Consider the following 23,895-nt stretch of genomic DNA (forward strand, 5'->3'; position numbering starts at 1 on the left):
AAGTCATCATTTATTTTCATGCTAATTGACAGTACCTCAAAAGAAACACTTACATAGATGCACACATATGGTTTTCTACTTCTGAATATATCTGTACACATATAGCTTTCTGTGCTTTATGGAGAGTAACAGCTGTGTCTTTACAAAGCATGTCACTATTGTGACTTCGTCTTTGTTCTACATAAGGTTTACTTCTGTACAATATTAAAATGATGTTGTGTTTCCTAGCCAATTTTTTAGTATGGTCTTAAATTAATTTCAATGTATATGTTCCAGAACATATGTAAATTCCAGAAAAACTACTGATTACAATAAATTCTAGTGTTTTGTCCCATTAGTTCATTCAGGAAATCATGATGCAATTAAAGTTTTAATCATCAGATTATTTTCATACATCTGAAAACACAACAGCAAAAATAAATGACACTTATCTGTCTGCCTTATAAATACATCAGAAAGGCATGTACATCCAGAGTTTTCAAGTTTCAAGGTACTGTTACTGCTGATAAGTAAAGAATTTCCTGTCAGTAGTTTAATTACTAGAAATAGTTAGAGAAATAAAAAATAATCCATAAACAACCTTTTAGATTTGTGGAAAACTCAAAAGTAAGAACAAAGGGCAACTTAAATTAAGAAGTCCTGGTCTTCCATTCAAACAGGGTCCCAGGAGGCATATTAAAGCCAATGAATAGGAAAAAGCTCCATAGTTCACCAGCTGAGATTTTAATGAGACATTTCCCCTTGCTGTGGAAGGGGTTTGTTCAGGAAAGGCAAAAGGCTGCTCACAGAATATTCAGTTAATAGGCATTGTTGGCTTTTACAGCCACTTTGGCAGTTGATTGCTGTACTAACCTTCTATTTTGGCATATTCTGTAAGTCGAGTGTAATTGATCAAGGCAGCCTTCTCCAGACATTTTCTGACCACTTTCTTCACCTCTTCTGCTGGTATAGGAGTGGCAATATCTTTCATTAAAACCTGTACCAGAGACAATTATACCACTTGGTTACACTCATTACTTAATACTCAGGGGAAAAGGATAAAAGTATCCTAATGTTACTTCAGTTGTGATAATAATTAAAGGAAGAAATCAAAAAGGAACTATTTCAGCTGGTGAAACTAGATATTTTTCTTTAAAGACTTCTGTTGAACACTGTATTTACACTTTATACAAGATACTGCAAGATCTTGCAGCATGCCAATCAGTTTTCATTTGGGTGACACCAAGAACAGTATAACAAGAGCATTCCTTGCATGGTTTGGATCATGGTACCCAGAAAACATGTGAATGTGAAAATTTGCTTTGTTCTCACCTGCGGAAAAGCTTCCACCATTGCATAACCATTGATTCTTCAACAGCGTAAAAGAGAAAGTATGAACAATGCCATCAGAACTAGCTCATACTGATTGTTTTTCTTCCTTAAGTCTTTCAAATTTAGCACATCCTTGTGAAAAATCACACAATCATGGAATCATAGGATGGTTTGGGTTGCAAGGGATCTTAAAGATCAACTATTTCCAACCTCCCTGCCACAGGCAGGGACACCTCCCACCAGACCAGGTTCCTCAGAGCCTCGTCCAACCTGGCCTTGAACACCTCCAGGGATGGGGCATCCACAGCTTCTCTGGGCAACCTGTTCCTGTGCCTCACCACCCTCTGAGTAAAGAACTTCCTCCTTTTATCAAATCTAAATCTATCTTCCTTTAGTTTAAAGCCATTACCCCTTGTCCTATCTCTACACCCCCTGACAAAGAGTCAGGAGTAAGTCCAGCTTCCCTGTAGGCCCCCTTTATGTACAATAAGGTCTCCCAGAGCCTTCTCTCTCAGCCTGTCTTCATAGGAGGTTCTTCAAGGACCTCTAACAGGTCCATATCTTTCTTATATTGGGCACCTCAGAGCTGATCACGATACTCCAGGTGGTGTCTCCGAAGATCTGAGCAGAGGGGGAGAATGCTTTCTAAGACAGAATCTCCATCTATGGTGTGTTCTGCAAGGCTAAACGGCTGTCACTTCCCAGGGCCAGACCTCATTGACTTTAGCAGAGATATACGGAGTGGGAACTAAGCTTTTTTTTGTTCTTTTTTTTTTTTTCTTTTCTTTTTTTTTCCTTTTCCCATTCACACACTCTTCAGGCTCCTACTGATAGTCCTCTGAAATCCCTGTTGGAATTTTAAATTCTCTTTCCCCAGAGAAGGCAGAGATGCTTTTACCATTACAAGGCCTTCTCCCTTTCAGTCAGTAAAAGAGGATTTGCTTTCCAGGGCTTTACACTGCTAACTGCCCATGACAGTTTTATTGCAGATAGTTTTTTGTTTGTTTGTTTGTTTGTTTTTTCTTAAATTGACTCAGACTGCATATTTATAGAAGATTATTTGGATTATATAGATGCTTTTTAATTTTCTGTACCAGTACTGACAAAATCAGCAGCAAGGAAGTTGTAGACAGCAGGAAAGAGGGGATGTAGAGTAGACCTGTACTACTTTAGAGATAATGCTAGGTAGTCATTAAATTATAAAGAAACAGTGTAATTGCAGTGGCTTAAAGTGAAATTCCAAGCAATTTGTCCTACAGAGAACAGTTGTTTGCATTTGTGGAAAACACTGAGAAAAACAAAGCTAAACAAACAAACAAACAAACACCTCCCAGTGAACAACTAAAACCAGTAGTAGAATACTAAAGAAGAAACAAGTCAAATTTCAGTGGCCTGAAGGCAAAAGAAAAATGCAGGCTTACTACTCAGGCAGAACGTAAACTATACTGTCAAACTTACCCTTTCAAGTAATGATAGTGTGGCTTTTAAAGCTCCTTCAGGTCGTCCAAAAGGGAAACAGTATCTTTAAAAAAGAGAGAGAGAGAGAGAGAAAATGATAAGAATTTACTTTGAGATGTAACTGTGTACAAAACTCGCATTAAATTATTTTAATAGCAGACTCCCATAGGCAAAGTACTAATGAAAACAGATGATCTCTTCACTAGTCTGCCATGAAGAATATATATACCATAGCAGTATAAACCCACCAGCAGCTCAGGCCTTACTATAGAAAAAATACAAAAGGAAAAAAGCATTGCATGCACTTTCTCAACTAATTAATAGTTATAAGATAATTAATAGTCTCTGATGAGCTTAACTTTCATCTTCCTGGAAAGAGATACTATTTCTCATGTAGTCATAACAGCTACATGACAGTGAAGCAACACTCTGTGTATTATCTTTTAGCTTTAATATTGGATTAATATAAGAATAAAATATCTGATATTTAAGTTTTTAGAGATACTTGGGAGCAAAATCGTGTGCAGATAATGTTTCCTATTTTATTATAAAAAGTTTGGAAAAGCATTTTCTGTCATTTTTAATTTTATTGGCTAGGACTTAAAACATACCTGATTCTGTCTCCGCACTTCCAATAACATATAACATGTAAATAAAAAAGTGATCCCATTCATAGATTTGTTTTTAATTGTTGTCTGATGAATGATCCAATAGAGCAGCTCAATGAGACTATAGAGCTAAAGCAGTAGTAGCCTCTCCTAATCCTGTCTATAAAATCTTTTGGAATATCCCCAATTGGAAAATGGATTTCTTTTCCTCAAATCTTTTTGCTAAGATTATTTTTCTCTTATTATTACTCAATGGCAGCCTCATGTTCTAATATTTTCCAACAGTAAAATACTTTCTAATGATAAAAGGATTCAGACCAGTGAATTTTAGATATGCATTTTGGTCAGCCAAAATAAAGCCCTGTAAATGAGGTCAAAAAAGGATTTCCAGCTGAGAGAATTTCAGTATTTGCTTTGCCTCATTCTCTTTCTATCCTACAGTAGTGCTAACAACTCTTGGGGACCTGTTAACAAATTAGGAAAGGAGATTTAATGGCCCTTAGGCCCTTAGTTGTTTTGACTCTTTCTTTTCCATAATCCTTGGAATCCAAGTCTTTCCCATGGTTTATTCTTACTAACTTGGAATGGTAGTTTTTGAATAAACGTCACTCATTCTTTGATTATACTTAGTATTTCAAACCAGTGTATGTTCTGCAATGTAAACAACATAAGAAGTCTCCAAATTCCACAGTTTAAAGTTGAAAATGCAGACTGAAGACCTGGGGGTTATTCAATATCCATGAGTATGACATGGGCAGCCAGCTTTTATGTGCAATTGGTACAAAGAGCTTCTGACAGGGAAGAGTTGTTTTCTTGAGATAAGAACCTTAGAGAAAAGGAAATGATCATAGTTGATGCCTAAAGGGACACTCTAAGCAGTCCTGCCTCCAGCATTACAGCCTTTTACTGGGTACCAAGATATTGGTCCTCAGGAGATATTTGTGTAAATTACTTAGGGAAGAATAGAGAAAGAGAAGGACTGATGGTCTACATTACTACCAACAACATACAGAAATGAAGAAGGAATACTCCAGAGACTAAATTCACACAGCCAGGCAAGAGGTTAAGTCCAAGACAGTCATGACAGCTTTCTCTGAAATAGTGGCTCTTCCACATTTGATGCCTGAGAGGCAGGCAGGAATCTGGAGTCTCAGTGGGTAGAAAAGATGACAGAGAGGAGAAGTTTAAGAACCTCAAGGACTGGGAAATATTTAAGTAAGGAACCACCAGCACAGAATGGGCAGGCTCCATCTTAATCACCAGGCTGATGGCAATGAAAATTAAAAAGGTTACAAGACAGTATTAAAACTGGAAGCTGGGGGATTAGCTGACAGGCATGGGAGAAAACCTTTGCTGGATCCATGTGACCTAGGTGGATGTAGCATATGTTCAGTGCAGCTCTGAAAAGGCAAGAAGGGAAATACACTTTAGTTAAACTGTCTGCAATGACAGCTGACTAGTGCATGCAGTGCAAAGCAATAGAGCAAGAGTAAAGCTTAGAAAAGTACTGACATATTACAGAAAAAAAAAAAAAGGGAAAAGGAAAAAAAACACGTTGGCAATCCTTGAGAATCCCTTATTATTACAATAAAACTGTACTACCATACTACTGACCCTGTTAGGGTGATGAGAACAATTAGAAAATGTAAAGTGAGATTAGAAGAACTACAAATATTAAGAGATTTCAACTACACAGGTGATGATCAATAGCTCATTAGGATGAAATAGAATGATAAAATTTTGAAACATGGTATTGAATTGCTGCTTTGGACAACTAATTGAGGTTCCATGAGAGAAATGTTGTTCTGGATCTGGTCTCAAGTGTAAACAGGACACAAAATAATGATCACAAAATAATAACGTTATTATTTTAACATAATATATAATAACATAATATTATAATAACATTATTAACAGTGTAGCAAAAGAAATCATTCCAAATAAATTCAGTATATGTATACTCAGTTCAAGAATGGGAAAAAAGGAAAAAACATGAACTTGAAAAACAAAGGTCCAAACCTTAAAGTGCTATCCAAAAAGCAATAAGCCTACAAGTACTCTGAGGTAAAATTCAAGAAGTAGGAGCAAAACTTAAATGTATGCCACAATTTAAAAAAAAAAAAAAAAAGTGATTGAACAAACAAACTAAATACTTTCTTTATGACTCCATGAGAAAGTTAAAGAAGTTATTGTAGAGAATTTGGCATGTAAAAACTGTAAAACATGCAAACTGTAAAACAAACTAGGAAAATGTGAAAGCCCTTAAAATATGTTAGGACACACATAAAAGGCAAGGATGCTCATGCTGATAGTAGAAAGGACAGCAGAAGCAAAAATCAGCTTAGGAGATGGTGTGATTGCCCGGTGACTCAAGGAGACTCACGGACAGTAAGGCCAAAACAGAGAAACTCAGTTTTTGCTTTGGATCAGTCTTTACTGCTGAATGCATTTTTAAAAATATTCAGCATCTCATAGTTTTCACAATATTTTTGATTGACTGAAACATAGAGTAATTTTAATGCTATGTTTTCTTAAGAAAGCAATCTCACAGCCAAGACTATCCTGTGTTAATTACTGATACAGATTATTTTTTCACATAATTTGAATCTAAGTTTTATTTAAAATCTAATGCCAATTCTATATCAGGATGTCCTTTATGCTCTGTATGCTTTTACATATTCTAGGGCACTACTCATTCTTCCTTCTACCAGTATTACACCATCATCCTCATTTAAATCCAGACATGTCACCTATTTTTTTTGAATTTCTATCATTTGTCCAAAGAAAGATATAATGATTACTCCTCACCTGGCAGAGCTCTCTTGTTTATTTTGATTAAATAAGATTTTAAGGCAAATCCCAGAAGGCAACCTAAAGGACGGAGACATTCACCTTTGAATGGCACATTTAATTGCTCTCAAAGAGGAGTTTCTAATGTAATTTGAATTCCCTAAAGATCCAACAAGAATCAGGCAGAAAGATCCCTAAGTTGCTGATACAGCCCAAGCTCATCAACATACTCTGCTGTGTAGGTAATAAAACACGATGGCTTTTGCTTTTATTTGTTCCAATTCAAATAATTATTTAGGCGTTATTATACATTTTGTAATTAGTCTCATTCATGTGAATGCCTGAATCTTGAAGATGCCCAACTTCTCTTGCTCTCTCGCTTCCCTTCTACCTCTGTACATATTGAGAAGGCTTCTGCCACTTCAGTTTTTCGGCAGCAACTACTCTCACTGCTCTCATCACACAGTATGAGAAAAAGTACTTACATTCATTGGAAATTACAGTGATTGTGTTTCTACAAAAAACTTGATATGTTCATAGGTATGCCAATCAGACAAAAAGTCTTCACCAAACTCCCACACTCCTTTGTTTTGATTTGTAGCAAACATGAGAAGATTGTCACAAAAACAACTCTTCCTTCTCCCTGCAGGTATTTTTGTTATTACTCTCCTCCTGCCTTTCCAAGACCTGGGTAGGAAGCACTCCATCATATGCTGCTCTGTATTGCTTCTTAGGCAAGAGCTATTGAATCCGAAGGAAGACAGGAGACATGAAATATGTCAGAGAATAATTTTTAAAAGAAATGAAAGGAGTACTGTTGTTTTTTTGTTGTCGTTTGCTTGTTTGTTTTCCCCAAAGGAATACTCTCCAAAGAGAACCCTAGCTCTCTTTAGTTTAATACAGAGGAGAAGTCTCAAGCGAAGACTGCTATCTCTGCCTGGTGGAGAAGGACCTGGGAGTATTGGTTGATAGTTGGCTGAATATGAGCCAGCAGTGTGCTCAGGTGGCCAAGAAGGCCAACAGCATCCTGGCTTGTATAAGAAACAGTGTGGTCAGCAGGGCTAGGGAAGTGATTGTCCCCCTGTACTCGGCTCTGGTGGGGCCGCACCTCAAGTACTGTGTTCAGTTTTGGGCCCCTCGCTACAAGAAGGACATTGAGGTGATTGAGCGAGTCCAGGGCACCAAAGGGCAACAAAGCTGGTGAGGGGTCTGGAGAACAAGTCTTATGAGGAGCGGCTGAGGGAGCTGGGGTTGTTTAGTCTGGAGAAAAGGAGGCTCTCTATAAGTACATTACTTATCGCTCTCTATAAGTACATTAAAGGAGGCTGTAGTGAGGTGGGGGTTGGTCTGTTCTCCCATGTGCCTGGTGACAGGACGAGGGGGAATGGGCTTAAGTTGCACCAGGGGTGTTTTAGGTTGGATATTAGGAAGAACTTCTCTACTGAGAGGGTTGTGAGGCATTGGAATGGGCTGCCCAGAGAAGTGGTGGAGTCACCATCCCTGGAGGTCTTTAAAAGAGGTTTAGATGTTGAACTTAGCGATATGGTTTAGTTTAGACTTGTTAGTTTAGTTTAGTTTTGGTTTAGACTTGTTAGTGTTAGGTCAGAGGTTGGACTCGATGATCTTGAGGTCTCTTCCAACCTAGACAATTCTGTGAATCTGTGATCTCCTCCTTGTTTAAAAAATTCCCACACAACATCATTATCTACATGACAAATACCAGTGAATACCAGACACTTACCTCATCACACCAGAGGGGGCATACAACAGACTTATAGCAAACCTTTCCAAAGAAAATAAGGCTTTTTCACACAACACTATTTAAACTGTGGAACAGGTTGTCACAAGGTGATAGAGATAAAAAAAGGTATATAAATACATTCTAAAAAATGTTCAGATTGGCAGAATGGTGGCAGACAGGTTGGCTAACTGTGATAAACTAATAGATTTGGTGAACTAGATGCCAATCTTATGCTAAGGTTCACAAACCATCAACTGCTAGAAGGATACCAGAGGAAACATCACTCCATGTTTGCTCTGTTTCTTGTACTCTTCCTTCTACTGGTACAGCTGTCCTTATATTGCCAGTCCTTACATATTACAAACTCTTTATTGAGGATGATTTTGGAAAGCGTATTATGAAACCCAGCAAATGACATTAGACAACCAGGAAAAAAGTTTGTACCTACTGTGTAGGTACATATATGTACCAGGTACCTACCTATTCACATGACTCTTCTGATCAGCATTAATCCAGAAAGTGGTATGACTTAGTCATTTTCATTCAGGCAATTTTCTTAGATTTATAGATAGCTTAAAGTTCAAAAGGACCAATAAAACCAGGCCTTTATTCTTGCAGTATCTTTTCTACCACAGAGAGAATACAACTCAAATGACATGCAAATGAATTCTAAGCACAAACACTTGTGCAAATAAATTATTCCATATTTAATACATTCAAAACTTCTTTGCAGGTAGACTATATTATTTTCACTCTGTTCAAGATTAGTACTGAACATCATAATAAAAACATTCTGCCAGACAAAACTTAGTATTACTGAATAAATTATACACTTACCTGAAATGGCTTATTTGGTTTTCTAAAAGGGAGGAAAGTCTGTCCTTAATTTCCTCAAACCTTTCTTTCTCATCAACAGATACTGTTCCAATTCCATCTGGCCTGTAATATCAAATATTTAAGAACTTAATAATTAATAATATTTAAGAATTGCTGACATCTCTTCATGCTGCCTCTTCTTTGAACAGTGATCTTTATTTTCAAAGTTTTCAGTTAACATGTGCTACTCTCCTTTCACCTTTCCCATTGCCTTTAAGGATAAATGGTAATTTGTGGATATAGTTAAAGAACAGACTATAACTAGACAAAGAACTTAACTTTTGGAGCTGAACTTTTAAATGCAAGTCCTAAGTTGCTACCTAGACCCAATACAAACACAAGGAATCATATATTTCTCCCAAATCACTCCCAAATAATAGTATCCTTTCTCAAAAAGTTAGTAGTGTTAGCACAATAGAGGGGCCAACTCTGATCTCTGTCTCAATTTCAGCTCCTTGAATCTTCCAGATGTTTTTCCAGAGGCAAAATGTGGCTGAATGTGCAGTTAGAGTGAACATACATTTTTGATCTCCCAAACCATATTGACAAACAGCAGTCTTGTAAACAAGACTTCCATATAAATATAGCATAAAGGATGCAATAAATATTTTTAAAGCACTGGCATTTAAAAAAAAATAAAAATAAAATTTAACATGTCCCAATAATTAATAAGCTTTATATTAAGTACCTTAAACACATACTTAGAGTCTTATCCTAAATATGTTATTAATACCTTTTTAATAAAATAATGACAAAGTTAATGAAATTGAAATACACATTTTCCAATGGTATTTCTGCCTTACAATCACAACTTTTCCACATCATGCTGTACACTGCTTTAAAGCAAAATATATGAAAACTTCCAGCTCCAGGGTAACAAAACACCTGCTGCTTCTCACCTGGGTTTATACTCTGACATGAAGTGTGGATCTACCCTGTACCTTCTCCAGAGCCCCCAAAACTATCTCATTGTTTTTAGAACTGGGAAAACCGTAGTAAAGTGATATGAAAAAAGACAACATGGTTTTGCTAAATTGTTACTTTAACTTTCTCTACTATCCTTAAACTTAGGAAGGATAATTTGCTACCTGGTCATGACACAAACACTTATTTTACCCCTTAAATCACTTACATTTCTGATCTGTCAAGTCAAGGTGGAAAGAATCCCTGAACTCTTTAAATTATTGTGAAGACAACAATAAAAATCAGATATGTTGGAGATATGAGTAACCAGGCACATCAATATGCTATTGGATAAATTTGATGTGAAAAAGCAAATAACTTATTTATCTTTTTTTGACGGATGCCAGAATACTTTACCTCAGCCTTCTGACAGATGGAACAGGCTCAAATGTAAGTAAATTTTACCGTCTGATGTCATTGTCAGGAGAGATCGTGCTCTGGAGTGATAAACTAAATAGTTCTGTCATATTAAACCTTGCTGAAGCATGTCATATATATGACAGAAAAGACCTAGGGGTCCACATAACAATAAGTGAAAAAGGTGAGCCAGTAGCATGTCATATCTGTCAACCTGCACTAAGGCTAGGATCACTGCATACTGGGAACTTGTCACTTCACTGAGTTTGTTGCCATACAGAACCATGCTGACAATGCCAAAAATTTTCAGAACTGTTAAATATATTTTCAGTGAATGTTTGGATAGAGCCAAATGTCCCAGAAGAACAATAACGACTACACAAAAAGGTGTTAGAAAAATGTACAAGCTATGGAACTGAAAAACTCAACTCTTCAAAGCATGCTTTTACAAACAACACAAACTCTGAATCACTATTTTGTTTCTTACTTTGTTTCTTCCTTATTCTTTCTAGCCTTATTGCAACAAGCAGAACCTAAAAATGCATTTTCATAGCACAGTTCTGAGACACATTATAGTGGTGACCACTTTTTACTGCTCTTGGGAGTGTCTTATCTACTACCAAGTAAAAAGAATTCACAGAAAAAAAGAATCTGACTCTGAGATGATCTAAGAAAACATAGATGAATGTTTTCATAATTCCCACTCATTTTACCTTCTAGATCTTTTTTCTTTAATTCTTTAAATTAGTTTTTCTTTAATTCTTTAAAGACATAAAATAAAATAAAATAAAATAAAATAAAATAAAATAAAATAAAATAAAATAAAATAAAATAAAATAAAATAAAATAAAATAAAATAAAATAAAATAAAATAAAAATATTGTTTTGAACCAGTTATTTTTATTAATAAATTACTGTGTCTGCCAGGAAGATCACAACCAACCAGTCATTTGGTTTTCAAATACTTAGGTTACCCAGAAGTCATGCCAGAACTATTTTGCAACTAAAAACATCAACAAATCTGAATTTTATACCATCCCAGATGATACAAGTGGCTATTCGGACTTGATTTTTTCAATTCAAAGCCAGTATTAAGCCTTCCTATCACAGACTGGGACCTCTCTTTCAAGAACTCCACCAAGTGATGGACTGCCTCGAGAAGTATCAAGTCTTCATGTTATTGTACACATGACACCATTTTAACAGTATCTTCCCAAGAAAGTGAAGGAAGAGTGAATTTTCCTTTCTTCCACATTCCTTTCCTCCTGATTGTTCACAGCTACTTTTGGCATTAGAAAGCCAGGAAAAAAAAAATAAAAATAAAAAAAAAATAAAAAAAGACTGAGTAGCATTCTCTTTCTCACTTACATAATTTTTCCATTTTCTGAGAGCTCTGTCAATTGGATTTGGATTGGCCTGTCTTTTCTGCCTAGATCACAGTGTAACCAGCATAGATGTAACGTTGTTTCTGATCACATCTCAATTTGTTTAATTCACTTAGACCTTAATATTGAAAGATATACAAAATAAATACCTCATGTATTTATGTATTTATTTATAGCTAGTGCATTCCACAGGGAAGTAGCTGTTTGAACATTTTTAAAAATGACACCAAAAATAGAGATTGACCTGAATTTTTAAAGAAAATTTTACTGTGACAGTCTTCCAAGATAACTGTCCAGATGGTAGTTCTCCTAGGGAAGCTAATTGATTAGGTGATGGATTTAGAGTTCCCTCTGGGGACACTTTTTATTCACTTGACATAATCCTTTAAGAGTTGGAATACCTGTTGATATATTTTGCTGTCTAAAGGTCTTAAAACTTGTAATAATTTGCAGATGTCACTTGACAGATTGTAGGAATAAGGTTCTTGAGAACAGGTATGGCATATGAGATAAAAATGGTATTCCAGTTCCGATGTGAATCAGAGATGATGGACATTTGGTTGGGTATTGATTCATTCCAGCCCTCAACTTTGGAAACAGCTTCTCCTAGTGGCCTCTAGTGTGAAACTATTAACTTAAACAGGCCTGTTCTGCTGTGACAGGCTTGTGAAATAGTAACTGAATATGACTGACATTTCTTTATTTTTCCCCCCTCTGGAACATTGCTTATACTGGTGCTTTTTGCATATTTTACAAATGTTTAAATGTTACTCTTTTAAATAAGCTTTCCTTATCAAAAGCTTAGACCATCACTTTGGTCTTTCATGGGAAAAATAAAAATAAAAAAGAGTAAGAGAAAATGAATTGACAGATTGATATTCAGATATATATACATACATACAGATGAGAACAGTAAGGCTGACCAAAATAATCTGCCAGAAAAAGATGAGAAATTCTGATGAAAAACAAAATATATGGAATACAAAAACACTTCAGCTAAGGTCTTACATCAAGACATGTATATAATAAACTGTATTTCAGGGTGTAGGAAAACCAAAACCATAAACTACAAGTCATCTTAGCTTTTAGAAACAAATTGTTTTAGAAGAATGCACTGCTTTCTAAGAGCACTTCTTTTTAAACTCAACAGGAGGAAAAAGGAAACAAACAAACAGTGGCAGTTTTCAAATTAGCAAAATATTTTTTTTTCTTGTTTCTCAGTAAACAGGATTTAGAATTTTGATTAAGAGACTTTATTATCCATTTACCAGAAATTTAATATCAATTTTTTCCTTTAAAACACAATTCCTTTAATCAATGCTTTTGTAGAGTTCATGGTTTATGCTAGACAAGTCTAAGAAAAACAGTGATTTACATTATCAGCTTAGAAGCAGGCAGAGCAGACATCTTTTTATTAACAGAAAAGAAAGAGAGCAAATTATCATGTGGCAGTCACAGATAGCTTTAACCAACAGACACTTGAAGAGCAAACACTTTGTGGTTTATATTAACTATTCTACAAACATTCTGACAAAAAAAAAAAAAAAAAGTTGGCACAATAGAGCCTTCTGCCGTATGCATTCCTCAAGCAGATCCTACATCTGCTTGCAGTTCATACCCTCTTTTTCACAGTGAATGAAAAAGACCAATCCTGAAGGTTACTAAAACAGATTAAGATGATAGAACAAGTTAATTTTCGTGATATTTTATGCAGGGATATCTTAGGTGGGATACATTACTGCTCTTTTACTCAAAGGTTAAGAGTGTACTAATATGATATAATTTTAGCTCAGGCATAAGAGTATGTATAGACATTATTCAGTTGAAGTTAATGACAAAACAATGTATAACGTTTAGGGAAGGTGAGAGTATGTGATAGCATTAACTGTTCTTTCACTGCCTAAGATTGCAACTATCACCTTAAATATGCAAAACTTTGTTTGGATAGTTCTTAACAATGTGTGAATTATGATTTATTTTCTACTGACAATTTCTCTGAGGCTTTTCAGAAGCAGATATTTTTGTCTTGCTACATTGGAAAATGTGCCTCTGTTAATATTTGAGTGAGGGCAGCTTTTGCAATCACTATATTATAATTATCAGCACTTTCCAACACAGCACAATATCCTTCCTCAAACCAAAGGTGAGGTCAATATGGCTTCACTTGGCACTTGTAACAGGGTCAAGAACTTTGCTTCTAGCTTTGAACTCAGGAGATCTCTACCAATAATGTTCCTGTGGCTATCTGCAACAGCAATATGTAGAAAGCTCTGTCATTAATTGAACAGCATTAATTAAAAAAATGCTCAGCTGTTTAGAAAGTCTTCATATCAGAGGCTTAGGGGTATGATGTTTATAAGTGAATCACTTAAAAATGAGAATATAGATTAATTTAAAGGAGGTTCACCTTCCTCTGTGTTCCATATCAATAGGAGACTATCAGCTTCCAAAAATGAAGCAGGAAGCAAGATGCTTTGCACAAGATGGTACACGAAACTGAAAGACTAGTGAAAAAGTTCTGCTATCAGCATTGCCCAGTGAGACTCAGAAAAGGGGAAGGTTATATTCACCTGAAGAAGAGTGATATAAATGTCTAAGAATCAACTAGATTTTCCAGATTTGAGAGAACACTGCTTCTCATCTGGAAGCACAAACTCACATAGCATATCAGTCCGAAAAGGTACATTTTCTTCCTTCGCTATTCTGGGGAAATGGTGACTGATAACAAATGACTTCTGAATAAAAACATGCTTTGAGTATGTTTTTATACATACTCAAGACATTCACTCTCACCATTTCCATTATAGAGCACTGATATAAAAATGAGACAACTTACAAAACCAAAAGACATCTGTTGAAGTCTATGGATGCTGTATTAAAAATGAGAAAGAATTTATATAAGATGCTGACAGACTGATGGAATATAACTTCCAGTGCAACACACCCTAAAGACCCTACACTGTAAGGGATCTCAGGCTCCTTCCTCCAGCTATTGGACTGCCTGGGAACAGATCTAAGATTAAAGCAGAAGGCCCAATTGGCAATAAAAGCAATAAAGAAGACCTTGCACCTGCTGTCATTACAACACAGACAGAAAGAAAGAGCTCCCGGGGTTGGGTGAATAAGAAGCACAGCAGAAAAAGGAAGCATCTTCAACAGTTTATAGCTGATGTTCCACAAAATCCTGCTAGTAGTGGTTTCATAGGAAAACCATCAAAAAAACGAACAAACAAACAAAAAAACACCAAAAACTATAAACTATACTTACAAAAATACAACACTTTTGGAAAGAGATTGAGTGGACAAAATATTTCATGTCGGATGGTGACCTTGTACACATATGCACTGAAACTACTTATTTAAGATATGTAATTTTAAATTAAGCCTTATTAGAAATTGTTTATTTGGATAATGGAGAAAACAGCAAGATACAGACAACCTTACTTTAACTCTAGAGATCATTTAGTCAGAAGAGATGAAATATTTATTCAGAAGCTTAAAAAAAAAAAAAGATAAGAAGAGACAGAGCAATGTAATGATATTCCTTTCCTTAGTCCAACAAAGTTCCTTGCCCCAGGTTTGAAAGAGTTGATTCCTCTGAGCAGTCTTTTATCACTTGACACAAAGTGTAAAATTGCAATAAACGGTTCTTATCACAGCATATTAGAAAAATGGAAAGAAATATATGAATGTATAACACTCTTCAAAGTTTCCATAGTTTCATTTCACTTATGTGTCCTTTTACTCCACTTTAAGATATTTCCTCCAGAGAAAAGAGGAGCAAGAAGCCTGTCAGAGAGTCTACAGTGCCAAACTATGGCAAGGATCTAAGAGGAGCTCTCAAAGACTGCAAAGCTATTGCAGAGATGTCAACATTATTTCCAGTGGTGTTTACTGTGGAGGAAATGAGGAAAACTCCAATGCTGGAACCCTTCTTTGCTCACAGCTAAAAATCTTCCTTCATTTTCACTACAGGATCTGTCTAAAATTAAAGCAACTAAGAGTTTATGGAACAAATTAGAAACATAAAAAGGAGGAAGTTCCCTGGCCCAGAACTGAATTACCTATGGCTGAGTGAAAGTACTCACCAAACTACTTTCCTCCAGAGGAGTGGGAGGTGAAGAAGGTGAGATCAATTTAAAATTAAAAGGTGTTTCTAGGGGAGGTATGTGGAACTGCAGGCCAGTAATACTTCCCAGAGAATTAGAAGAAACTATAATATAAAAATATTTAAGGATAAAATTAAAAGGAAGTTGGGTAAATATGATTTATTGTGAAGAAGTCTGTATGGCTTTGAAGACACAAGGCAGGGGCATCCTATCTTCCGATACTGACGTTCTCTAAAGGCATCAAAAACACATGGATGAGTGTGATCTGATTCATACAATGTACCTGGATTTCCAAAAACCTTTTTGCCAAACATTTATAAGGCAAGAGAGTAGGAGTAAATGGTGAATATTTGCAGTGGAGGGATGTTATCAGTAGAGTTCTGCAGTGATCCGTGCTGAAACCTGTGTTATCTTACAGTATTCATAAATACTGGCAAACAGCTAAAAACTGATGTGATAGTAATTGTCGTGATAATTATGTGGAATAGCATAGAATTGCATAAGGACCTTAGGAGATCAAGCAAGAATAAAACAACACATAACGACCAAGGTATATAAATATAAGGAAAAATCATTTGCTGTTTAGGACAGAGATCTTAGTGTTATGATGGATAGTGTCATGAAGCTGTGTTGAGTAGCAGTAAAAAAAGCAAAACATCAGGAATTAGAAAAAAAGGATAGGGTATTAGCAGAAAATATCCATCCAGTGTAATAATGCATGGTTCACTCATAATTCTTGAATCTTAAACAGAAAAGCAACAACAGAAGGATTGTTTTACGTCTCTCTTCATCTGTTCCAGTAGCAAAAGAGACTGAAATGAGATCTCTAGGTGTAAAGATCAAAACAAGAGTCCTTTATGCAGGAGTAAGCTGAGTTGTGTGGAACTTGCTACCAAGGGCTCTGAGAATGCAAAGGGGTTACCCAGATACAGTGGTGGAATGGACGAGTACCTCAGAGACTTGCTCCAGGTTACCAGACAGGCATATTCTGAGCAGTAAAGAGCTGGAGACTGAAAGAGCTCTAAGAGTAAATATTGCATACTCTTGCCCTTCTTTTACTCCAACCAGGTCAATGCTGAAGACAGGTGACTCAGTGGCTTAGAAGAACCCTGACTTAGTAGGACTGTTCTATTCAAACATATGCTGAAGATTGCAAACTGTAGACAAACACAAACTATTTATCTTCAGTTATAAACAGACTTTTGTAGCATTACTTTCACCTTCCATTATCATATATGAACTTCCAATATACCATTTATTATTTTTTTTTCTGAATAGTAAAAGGTATAACAAGGGAATATGCTTGATTTTTGAATTTTTCAATTCAGTCTGTAACTCAGCAGGTGGAAAGAAGTCACTTTACACTTCATGTGTTACCCAACAGCATCCATTTCAGAAAAGAGGGACTGAATAGAAGTCACAGCATGAAAAGCAGACAAAAGTGAAGGTGCTGGGGAAGAAACAATAGCTACTACTCGGACTGTTTAGACTGAAATGTCAGCCTTCAGGCATACCCTATAGTTCCTTGTTCTGCCCATTTCCCTTTCAGCAGAGATACACAAGTGCAGTGTATGCATAACTGCAGTGTGAAAAGTTCACTTGTGAACTAATGACTTTGATGGGGACCACTATAGTGGAACATTTCAGAAGACAAATGCTGCAAAGAGGAACCAAAGGAAATGCTTTTGTAAAGGTACAGCACACTTATGCAGAAGCACAACCAAGGAAAGTTGATTTTATTTACTAGAGGAAAAGGAATCTTGTTGATTCAGAAACAAGGACATGTTTCTATTTAAACAATCAGCAAACCCGCTCTTTTAATAGATTTTGCTGTTTGGCTATTTAATAAGAGAATCTCTCTCTTAAGAATGTCAATGCATAAAAGCAGAAATGCCATTTCTAAGTAAGCAGTTTGTTAGCATAGTCATAATGTTCAAGAAAGGGAAGGCACAAATGAGGCTTGGATTTCTCAGTCTAGGTCTCTAGTCAGGACATTGTGGTCAATCCTGCATAAACATTTCTGTTCCTAAACCAACAACAGTGGCATAAGAGACATAATAAGTACCAGTATTCTTGATAACCTTGTCAGAACTTGTGAACTACAACTTTGTCACAGTTAGGAAAGAAAACAGCTGGGAACTGTTCTCTGGTCCTGAGAGCAGGTGACAAGGTCTGCTGCACACAGCCTACATCAAAGCTCAGTTCAGGTCTTCTCCGTGTTAGTTATTGCCCCTGAAACTCTAGGACAACAATTCACTTTTATGTGTTTATTCCAGGTGTTTTGAAATAAGAGCCTTTCTATTGTGTTACCATCTGCAAGAGTGGTGTTACTGAAGCATGAAACAGATCTTGAATATTTCAAGTCCTAGGGTGTGGCAAAAGAGCACAGGAGATACCTGAGGGTTCAAAATCTGCTGGAAGAATTCTGAAGAAATATGAAGGGTAGAAAGAGTCAAAGGTGATTCAGCCTTGTTGCTAGTGTCTGCTGGGAGCAGACATGCAATTCCCGCAACCATGCCTGGTATCTCAGAGAATGTCTGTGACTAATGGGCAGTTGGGGTCCATTGTATGAGACCTCTTCCTCACCAGCTTTATTTAATAAATCAGATATAGCCACTGGTGTGCCCAGCATATAGTATGGCCCCAGAATATTTCGCAGATCTGCTCTAATTTGTGCCTGAGTTTATCCTCACCAGGCTACCAGAAATCATGAAGGTGAGTGACACCTTTATCTAATTATTTGACTGGTGTCACTAGATAGCTTGTTAGTCTAAAATTCATGTTTAAAAGAAATTTCTAATTTGAACTGTAGACACAGCTGCATGTGGAAACATGCTCCTCTATCACCTGACTTCATGATCATCTTTGATGATCTTTCTCAGGATTGTGGAAGGTCCAAGATCCCTCTGTGATGCAAAGGGGAAATATACATTGAGTACATCATGCCCAGAGCATAAAGCTCTTTGTCTTTGTTATGTTGTCTTTCTAATTCTCAGCCTGACTTATAAAACTAAGATGCATAACGCCATAGATCAGCCTAGAACTTTGGCCTGTCATGCATTGTCTGTGAAATTCTTTTTTCCCTTTTACTATTTCTTAGTGCTGCAGCAGATGAATGAGTGGATGTATTATGTGTGTATATGTGTGTCTGTCATCCTCAGTGAGTGTGTCTGCTTCTGTCCTTGACTTACTTTTCTTCTTTCTTCATGTTTCTTTTTTCTTCCTTTTTACAATATCTCAGTTCTAGTCAGACCCTCTCTGTTCAACACTTCTTTTATTCCTAAAACACTCATAATGCTATTCAGAGAGTATCTGTACAGAAGGAATAGACAGAATACAAACAGAGTGCTTACCACTGTGTAAATGATGTGCTCTCTGAGATATTTTTGTGCACTGCACGGACTGTTGTCCTTCACTTAAATTATGAAATAAAAAGAAATATATCTACTTTCCTTTTCAATTCTTGAAATAAGTTTGAGCAATTATCACTGTATGTTTGTCTTGTTAGGTTGCAACCAGTAATAAAAAGGCTAGAAACAACAAAGACTTAGACTCAATAGGAAATACGAATGTGTCAGGTTCTTCAGGAACTGACAAAAGAAGCGTGCTTTTACAGAGAATAGGTGACCAAGTAAAAGCCAGAAAATCTCCTAACTTACCAGTATGAACGTCAAGATTCTTGAGAATATTGCAGGCACATTCCAAAGCATTTAAACTTTGGATATTATAATCAAAGATTACATAATGTTAAAATCTTCCACTGCCGAACCACTCAGGTCACAAATGCCCAGATCCTGTTCTCACAGACAGAAGTCTTGACTAAGCCAATGAAGGAAACAATATTCTTTTTAAGGATTGTCCCTTCTTCACTGGCTCGTGGATGAGTAAAACAGCCTCCATGACTGACTGGCTACAAGACAAGATAAGCAAACAAGTTGGGAACAAAGCCTTTCTTTCCCCTCACCCCTACCAGGGTTCAATTTTGGGGATTTACTGACAGCATCATAGTAACTGCTTTTTGGGACTGTGAGCAGCTTTTTCCCTTGTGGCAGGACTGGATCAGTTGAGAGGGGCTGATTGATTATTTTTCTTAGTTTTGAACTTGGTCATTTTTGGGCTTGGTCACCATGGAGGATATGTGGCACATAGGGGAACTGAGCAGCAGCCCTCAACAGCTGCTGGGAGGTTGTCAAGAAAATGAAGTCAAACTCTCTTCCAGTGGTGCAAGATGGGAGGATAAGAGACAGTGTATCCATAACTAATTGAAATAAGACAGGTTCAAACTGGGTAAAGCCCTGAGCAACCTGGTCTGACCCCACAACTGACCCTACTTTGAGAAAGAGGTTGTATTAGAGACCTCCTGAGGTCCCTTCTACCCTGAGTTATTCCATGATTTCCTATCTCCAACACCCAGCAGAGCTAGCTCCATCACAACATGGAATAAGACATAGATGAGGCAAAGACTTCTTTTAAAGAATGTGTGCTACTGCTTCTAACGCATATCACAGAAAATCAACAACTTTATTTTTAACAAGTCTTTCACTATCAAGAGGAAGGAAAACATCACCACGAGCATCACTGTGACCAGTGATCCAGCCTATTCCTTGTGTGGAAAGAATCACAGAAGCATCTTACTCCCCTGCCCCGCCCCCGCCCCCCAGATCGGGGTCATACCGCATTCCCAATATGTTTTTTCTCCTTGTAACAGCATGGTCAGAAGAACTGAGTATTCTATGGTAAGTTGCAAAGCTACAGACTGTTGAAAAACTGTCAAAGCCTTATACTGCAAAATTGTTCAAAATGTTCACTGAAAACACCATTCATTAGCACGATACAAATGTAGAATGCGGGATGATACCTTGCCTTGAATCAGTCTATACAGTGCCCAAGAAAACACACTGCATTAAGACAGTATAAATAGAAAATACAAATATATATATATATATATTAACGTAATCTGTATAGAACTCCAAAGATCTTTGAAAAAAACTTTCATGAACTAATTTCTGGTGTGTGCAACTTCTCTATCTGGTGAATACAAGAGTGTAGAAATACTTCCGCTTCATCCTAAGGTTAGCAGTAAATTACCTGTTACCATGAACATGAGAAGCACAAAATGCAAAACTGTAGTGGAGCAAAGTTGGATCTATGACAGAACCATTTTCTGAATGTTCAATCAACTCATTAAGATAGCAAAGATGTCGGTGACAGCCTCTCACTCCGTAGCGAGCACAGTATTCATCTAATACGAAGACTTGACCTGGGCTAAACCAACCCTGAAAGAGAAAGGAGAAAAAAAAAAAAAAAAAGTTGAGATTTCTTTTCCTACTCACAGCTTTTAAATCAAACAAAGAACATTAGTATTTATCTTTGTGTGCATTACATAATTTTTTATAGTAAAATGATTTATACCTGACTAATGCTGATAGCACTGGAAGTTAGATCCAACAATAAACCTCTTGCTGAAAGGACTAAATGTCAGGAAACCATTTGCAGTTCTGAGTTACCATGACTATGAAATACGTGGCTGATCAAAACAAGGTAATAATACATCCAAAGTCTGGTATAGATTTGATTATATCATAACCTATCTGCCTGACACAAAATATATTAACCTTATAAAATAATCAACTTTCTTAAAGTAATTAAGAAAGCTAAGAGAGAACATTTGGGTCATGGTGAGACAAACCAATATGGATGATTAAAATACAGTTTCTGGATGGTCAGTTCCCTGTGGCTGCAACTTCAATCTGACAGATGAAATACAGTTTGACCATTATTTCATCTCTTATGTAATATGCATGCATTACTACAAGAGATACAAAGCTACATAGTTTGTTGAAAGACATCTGATTTAGTAGCTTGAAAACAATTTGACCTTTAATGGTAATTTGATATGCTTGGGAACTATTTTGACACAGGTCTTCTTTGGGCACAGGCTTGATAAGACCAGAATGGCGTAACCCTGGCAAAGACATGAACAATATACAGACATCTTTGCATCCCAAAAACTGTTCTTGAGGGAACCCAGAATGCAAAAAAAAAAAAAAAAAAAAAAAAAAAAATGGTTCTTGATGTAGAAGTGGAAAACAGAAAAGCCTTCCAATTTGAGAAAAGATACTGCAATGAGCTTTCAAAAAGCAGCAGAGAAAAAAAACAAAGGTTGGAAAACCATAGCTGTTTTAAACAGGTGTTTTTCTTTGTTCTTTTCTTATTTGTGGTGATATTCCCTTCTTATCAGCTCTGCCAAATGACTAAGAGAGATTTGGGAACACCTGAACTGAAATGGACAAATGACTTGAATAAGCAAAACAATTTTGTAAGTCATAAATTTATAGCATCAGTTTAAGAACTGAAGACTACGTATTACTATTTTTTGTGAATACTTCTGCAATCTTAGATATTTAATATTTATATAGAATAGCAGCAAAAAATGCTACCAAAAATACGTAAAATACACCTCAGGTTAAGATCATCCATATCATAACTTTATTAAAAGACTGCATGAGAATTCTAGAATTTAGAGAATTTAGAATTCTCTAGAAATTCTAAATTTTATATTATCTCCCAACTGTAGAATTTAACATTTTCAAACAAGTTAGCAAACAAAAACGTGTTAATATTATTTTATTAAATTTTTTATTCCCAATTCATTCTTTTGACATTAGCATTTCCATTACCTTAAAAGACTTCAGATATTTCTAGGGAACACATAGAATTATTACAGCACCCAGAACAGTATTCAGCATTTTAAACTAATAACCAGTCATGTAGCAATGGCTTATGTACTTTACATAAAGGGTTTGCTGGAAAATGTGGTATTCTGCTGAAAGAAGATAGAAAGAGAATTTTATCTGAATTTCTGCAGTAATTTGTATCCTTGATGTAATAAACAAGGGTCACAGTGATTGATATTCTGCCAGTATGTCATCAAAGTCATTGTCACTGATCTCTATATTTTTATGAAAAATGTGATAGAATGTGATGTACATGATAACTTCTAGAAGATTAAAAGTAAATAGTCCTTTATTAAAATTTAGGTATGTTCTCATAGCAGAAAATTCTAACAAGAGCGCAAATTTTTAAAGAACTCATTATTTTAACTTCAGACTCGGTAGGAGAGCAAAAATAGTAGGAAACTGTTTTAGGGTGGTCATTTTAAATCATAAATGTAGTTTATTGATAATTATAAATATAGGCCTTCCTTGCACTTGTCCAGTATAATACTCACAAGCACAGAACAACTGCATGTTACAGAGTATTAGATAACTGCATGTGTTTTTTTTTTAATTGGATTATTTAAAAAATAAAAAAATAAAGAAGTTTAGGTCAGATAATAGTTGAATATAGGACTGGGCTTAATACTGATATTTAAAATTTTTGTAAGTTGTATGTGTGATTAATCTATATTTTATTGAAATAAAAGAATGCACTTCTAAAAATTATAAGAAATAAGCTGTTCAGGAAAAAAAATCACACACATATTCTGTTGCTACCTTGACAGTCTCAATTTTATAATTTAAAAAAAATATATATAGTTAAATGTGCAATTTAACAAAAAATGATCACCCATTCTACTTATTAAAAGCTGAATTTAAAAAAGAACAATAAGAAATGCATCTGTTTTATGGTTGCTATAGCACTGTGTATTTCACATAACCTTTTCTAAAAGTTCCTGATTTCAAGGTTATATTAAGTGTCTTACTATATTATTATTATAAAAAAAGATTTTGACCCCAATGCACTGTTAGAAAGCTAACCATTTTCTCTTTGAGTGCCAATTACTTTGTACAGATGTACCTTCAGGCCTCTTCTTTGATTCAGTGTGCAACCCACAGACAGAAAATGAGTCCTTTAACTTTTTCTATACATACTTACTGGCAGTATTTTAAAAAGGAAGCAACTGTCATCAAATAATCTTTTTTTTTTTCTTCCTTCTTCTTTTCACACTTGCAAACAATCCTAAAAAAACTCAGTTTTGTATTACATGACTAGTCAGACCAATGGAAAAAAGTAGTGAAAAAAATTTATCCTCTTTTGTTGTTGTTGGGATGGTAAAGTAATAAATAAATAAATAAATAAATAAAAATGTATGCCGTGAGACATTTTAGGTCCTTAGATCATAATTTCAGACAGTATCAGATGAAAAATAAAGCCTTGGGAAATTATGAGGTGTGATCCACACAAAGATGTTTAACAAGTGTGTGTAATCTGATGGATTTCCACAAGATTCCTGCTGGCTTTCCACACTGAAAATTAAACCAGAAACACCCCCATCCTCAACTTCTAAACCCATA

At 35.8% G+C, this 23,895-nt stretch overlaps 1 protein-coding gene across 4 annotated transcripts in view; it reads right to left on the bottom strand.

Annotated features, from left to right (window-relative positions):
* The window catches only part of CADPS2 (calcium dependent secretion activator 2), a 312,175-nt gene that overhangs the window by 84,148 nt on the left and 204,132 nt on the right, over positions 1-23,895 (bottom strand). For all 4 annotated transcript variants that reach the window (XR_014318177.1, XM_082768101.1, XM_082768100.1 and 1 more), the window contains exons 13-16: positions 20,687-20,874; positions 8,746-8,847; positions 2,770-2,833; positions 853-976 (exon numbers count right to left, since the gene is read on the bottom strand). Coding sequence is in view for 3 of the 4 variants with exons in the window: in XM_082768101.1 (XP_082624227.1) it covers positions 853-976; positions 2,770-2,833; positions 8,746-8,847; positions 20,687-20,874 (478 nt within the window). In the remaining variant the exon portion in view is untranslated. The remainder of the gene's footprint in view (positions 1-852; positions 977-2,769; positions 2,834-8,745; positions 8,848-20,686; positions 20,875-23,895) is intronic.

Source organism: Aythya marila (genome assembly GCF_965140915.1).
Source record: "Aythya marila genome assembly, chromosome: 1".
NCBI classification, from domain to species: Eukaryota; Metazoa; Chordata; class Aves; order Anseriformes; family Anatidae; genus Aythya; species Aythya marila.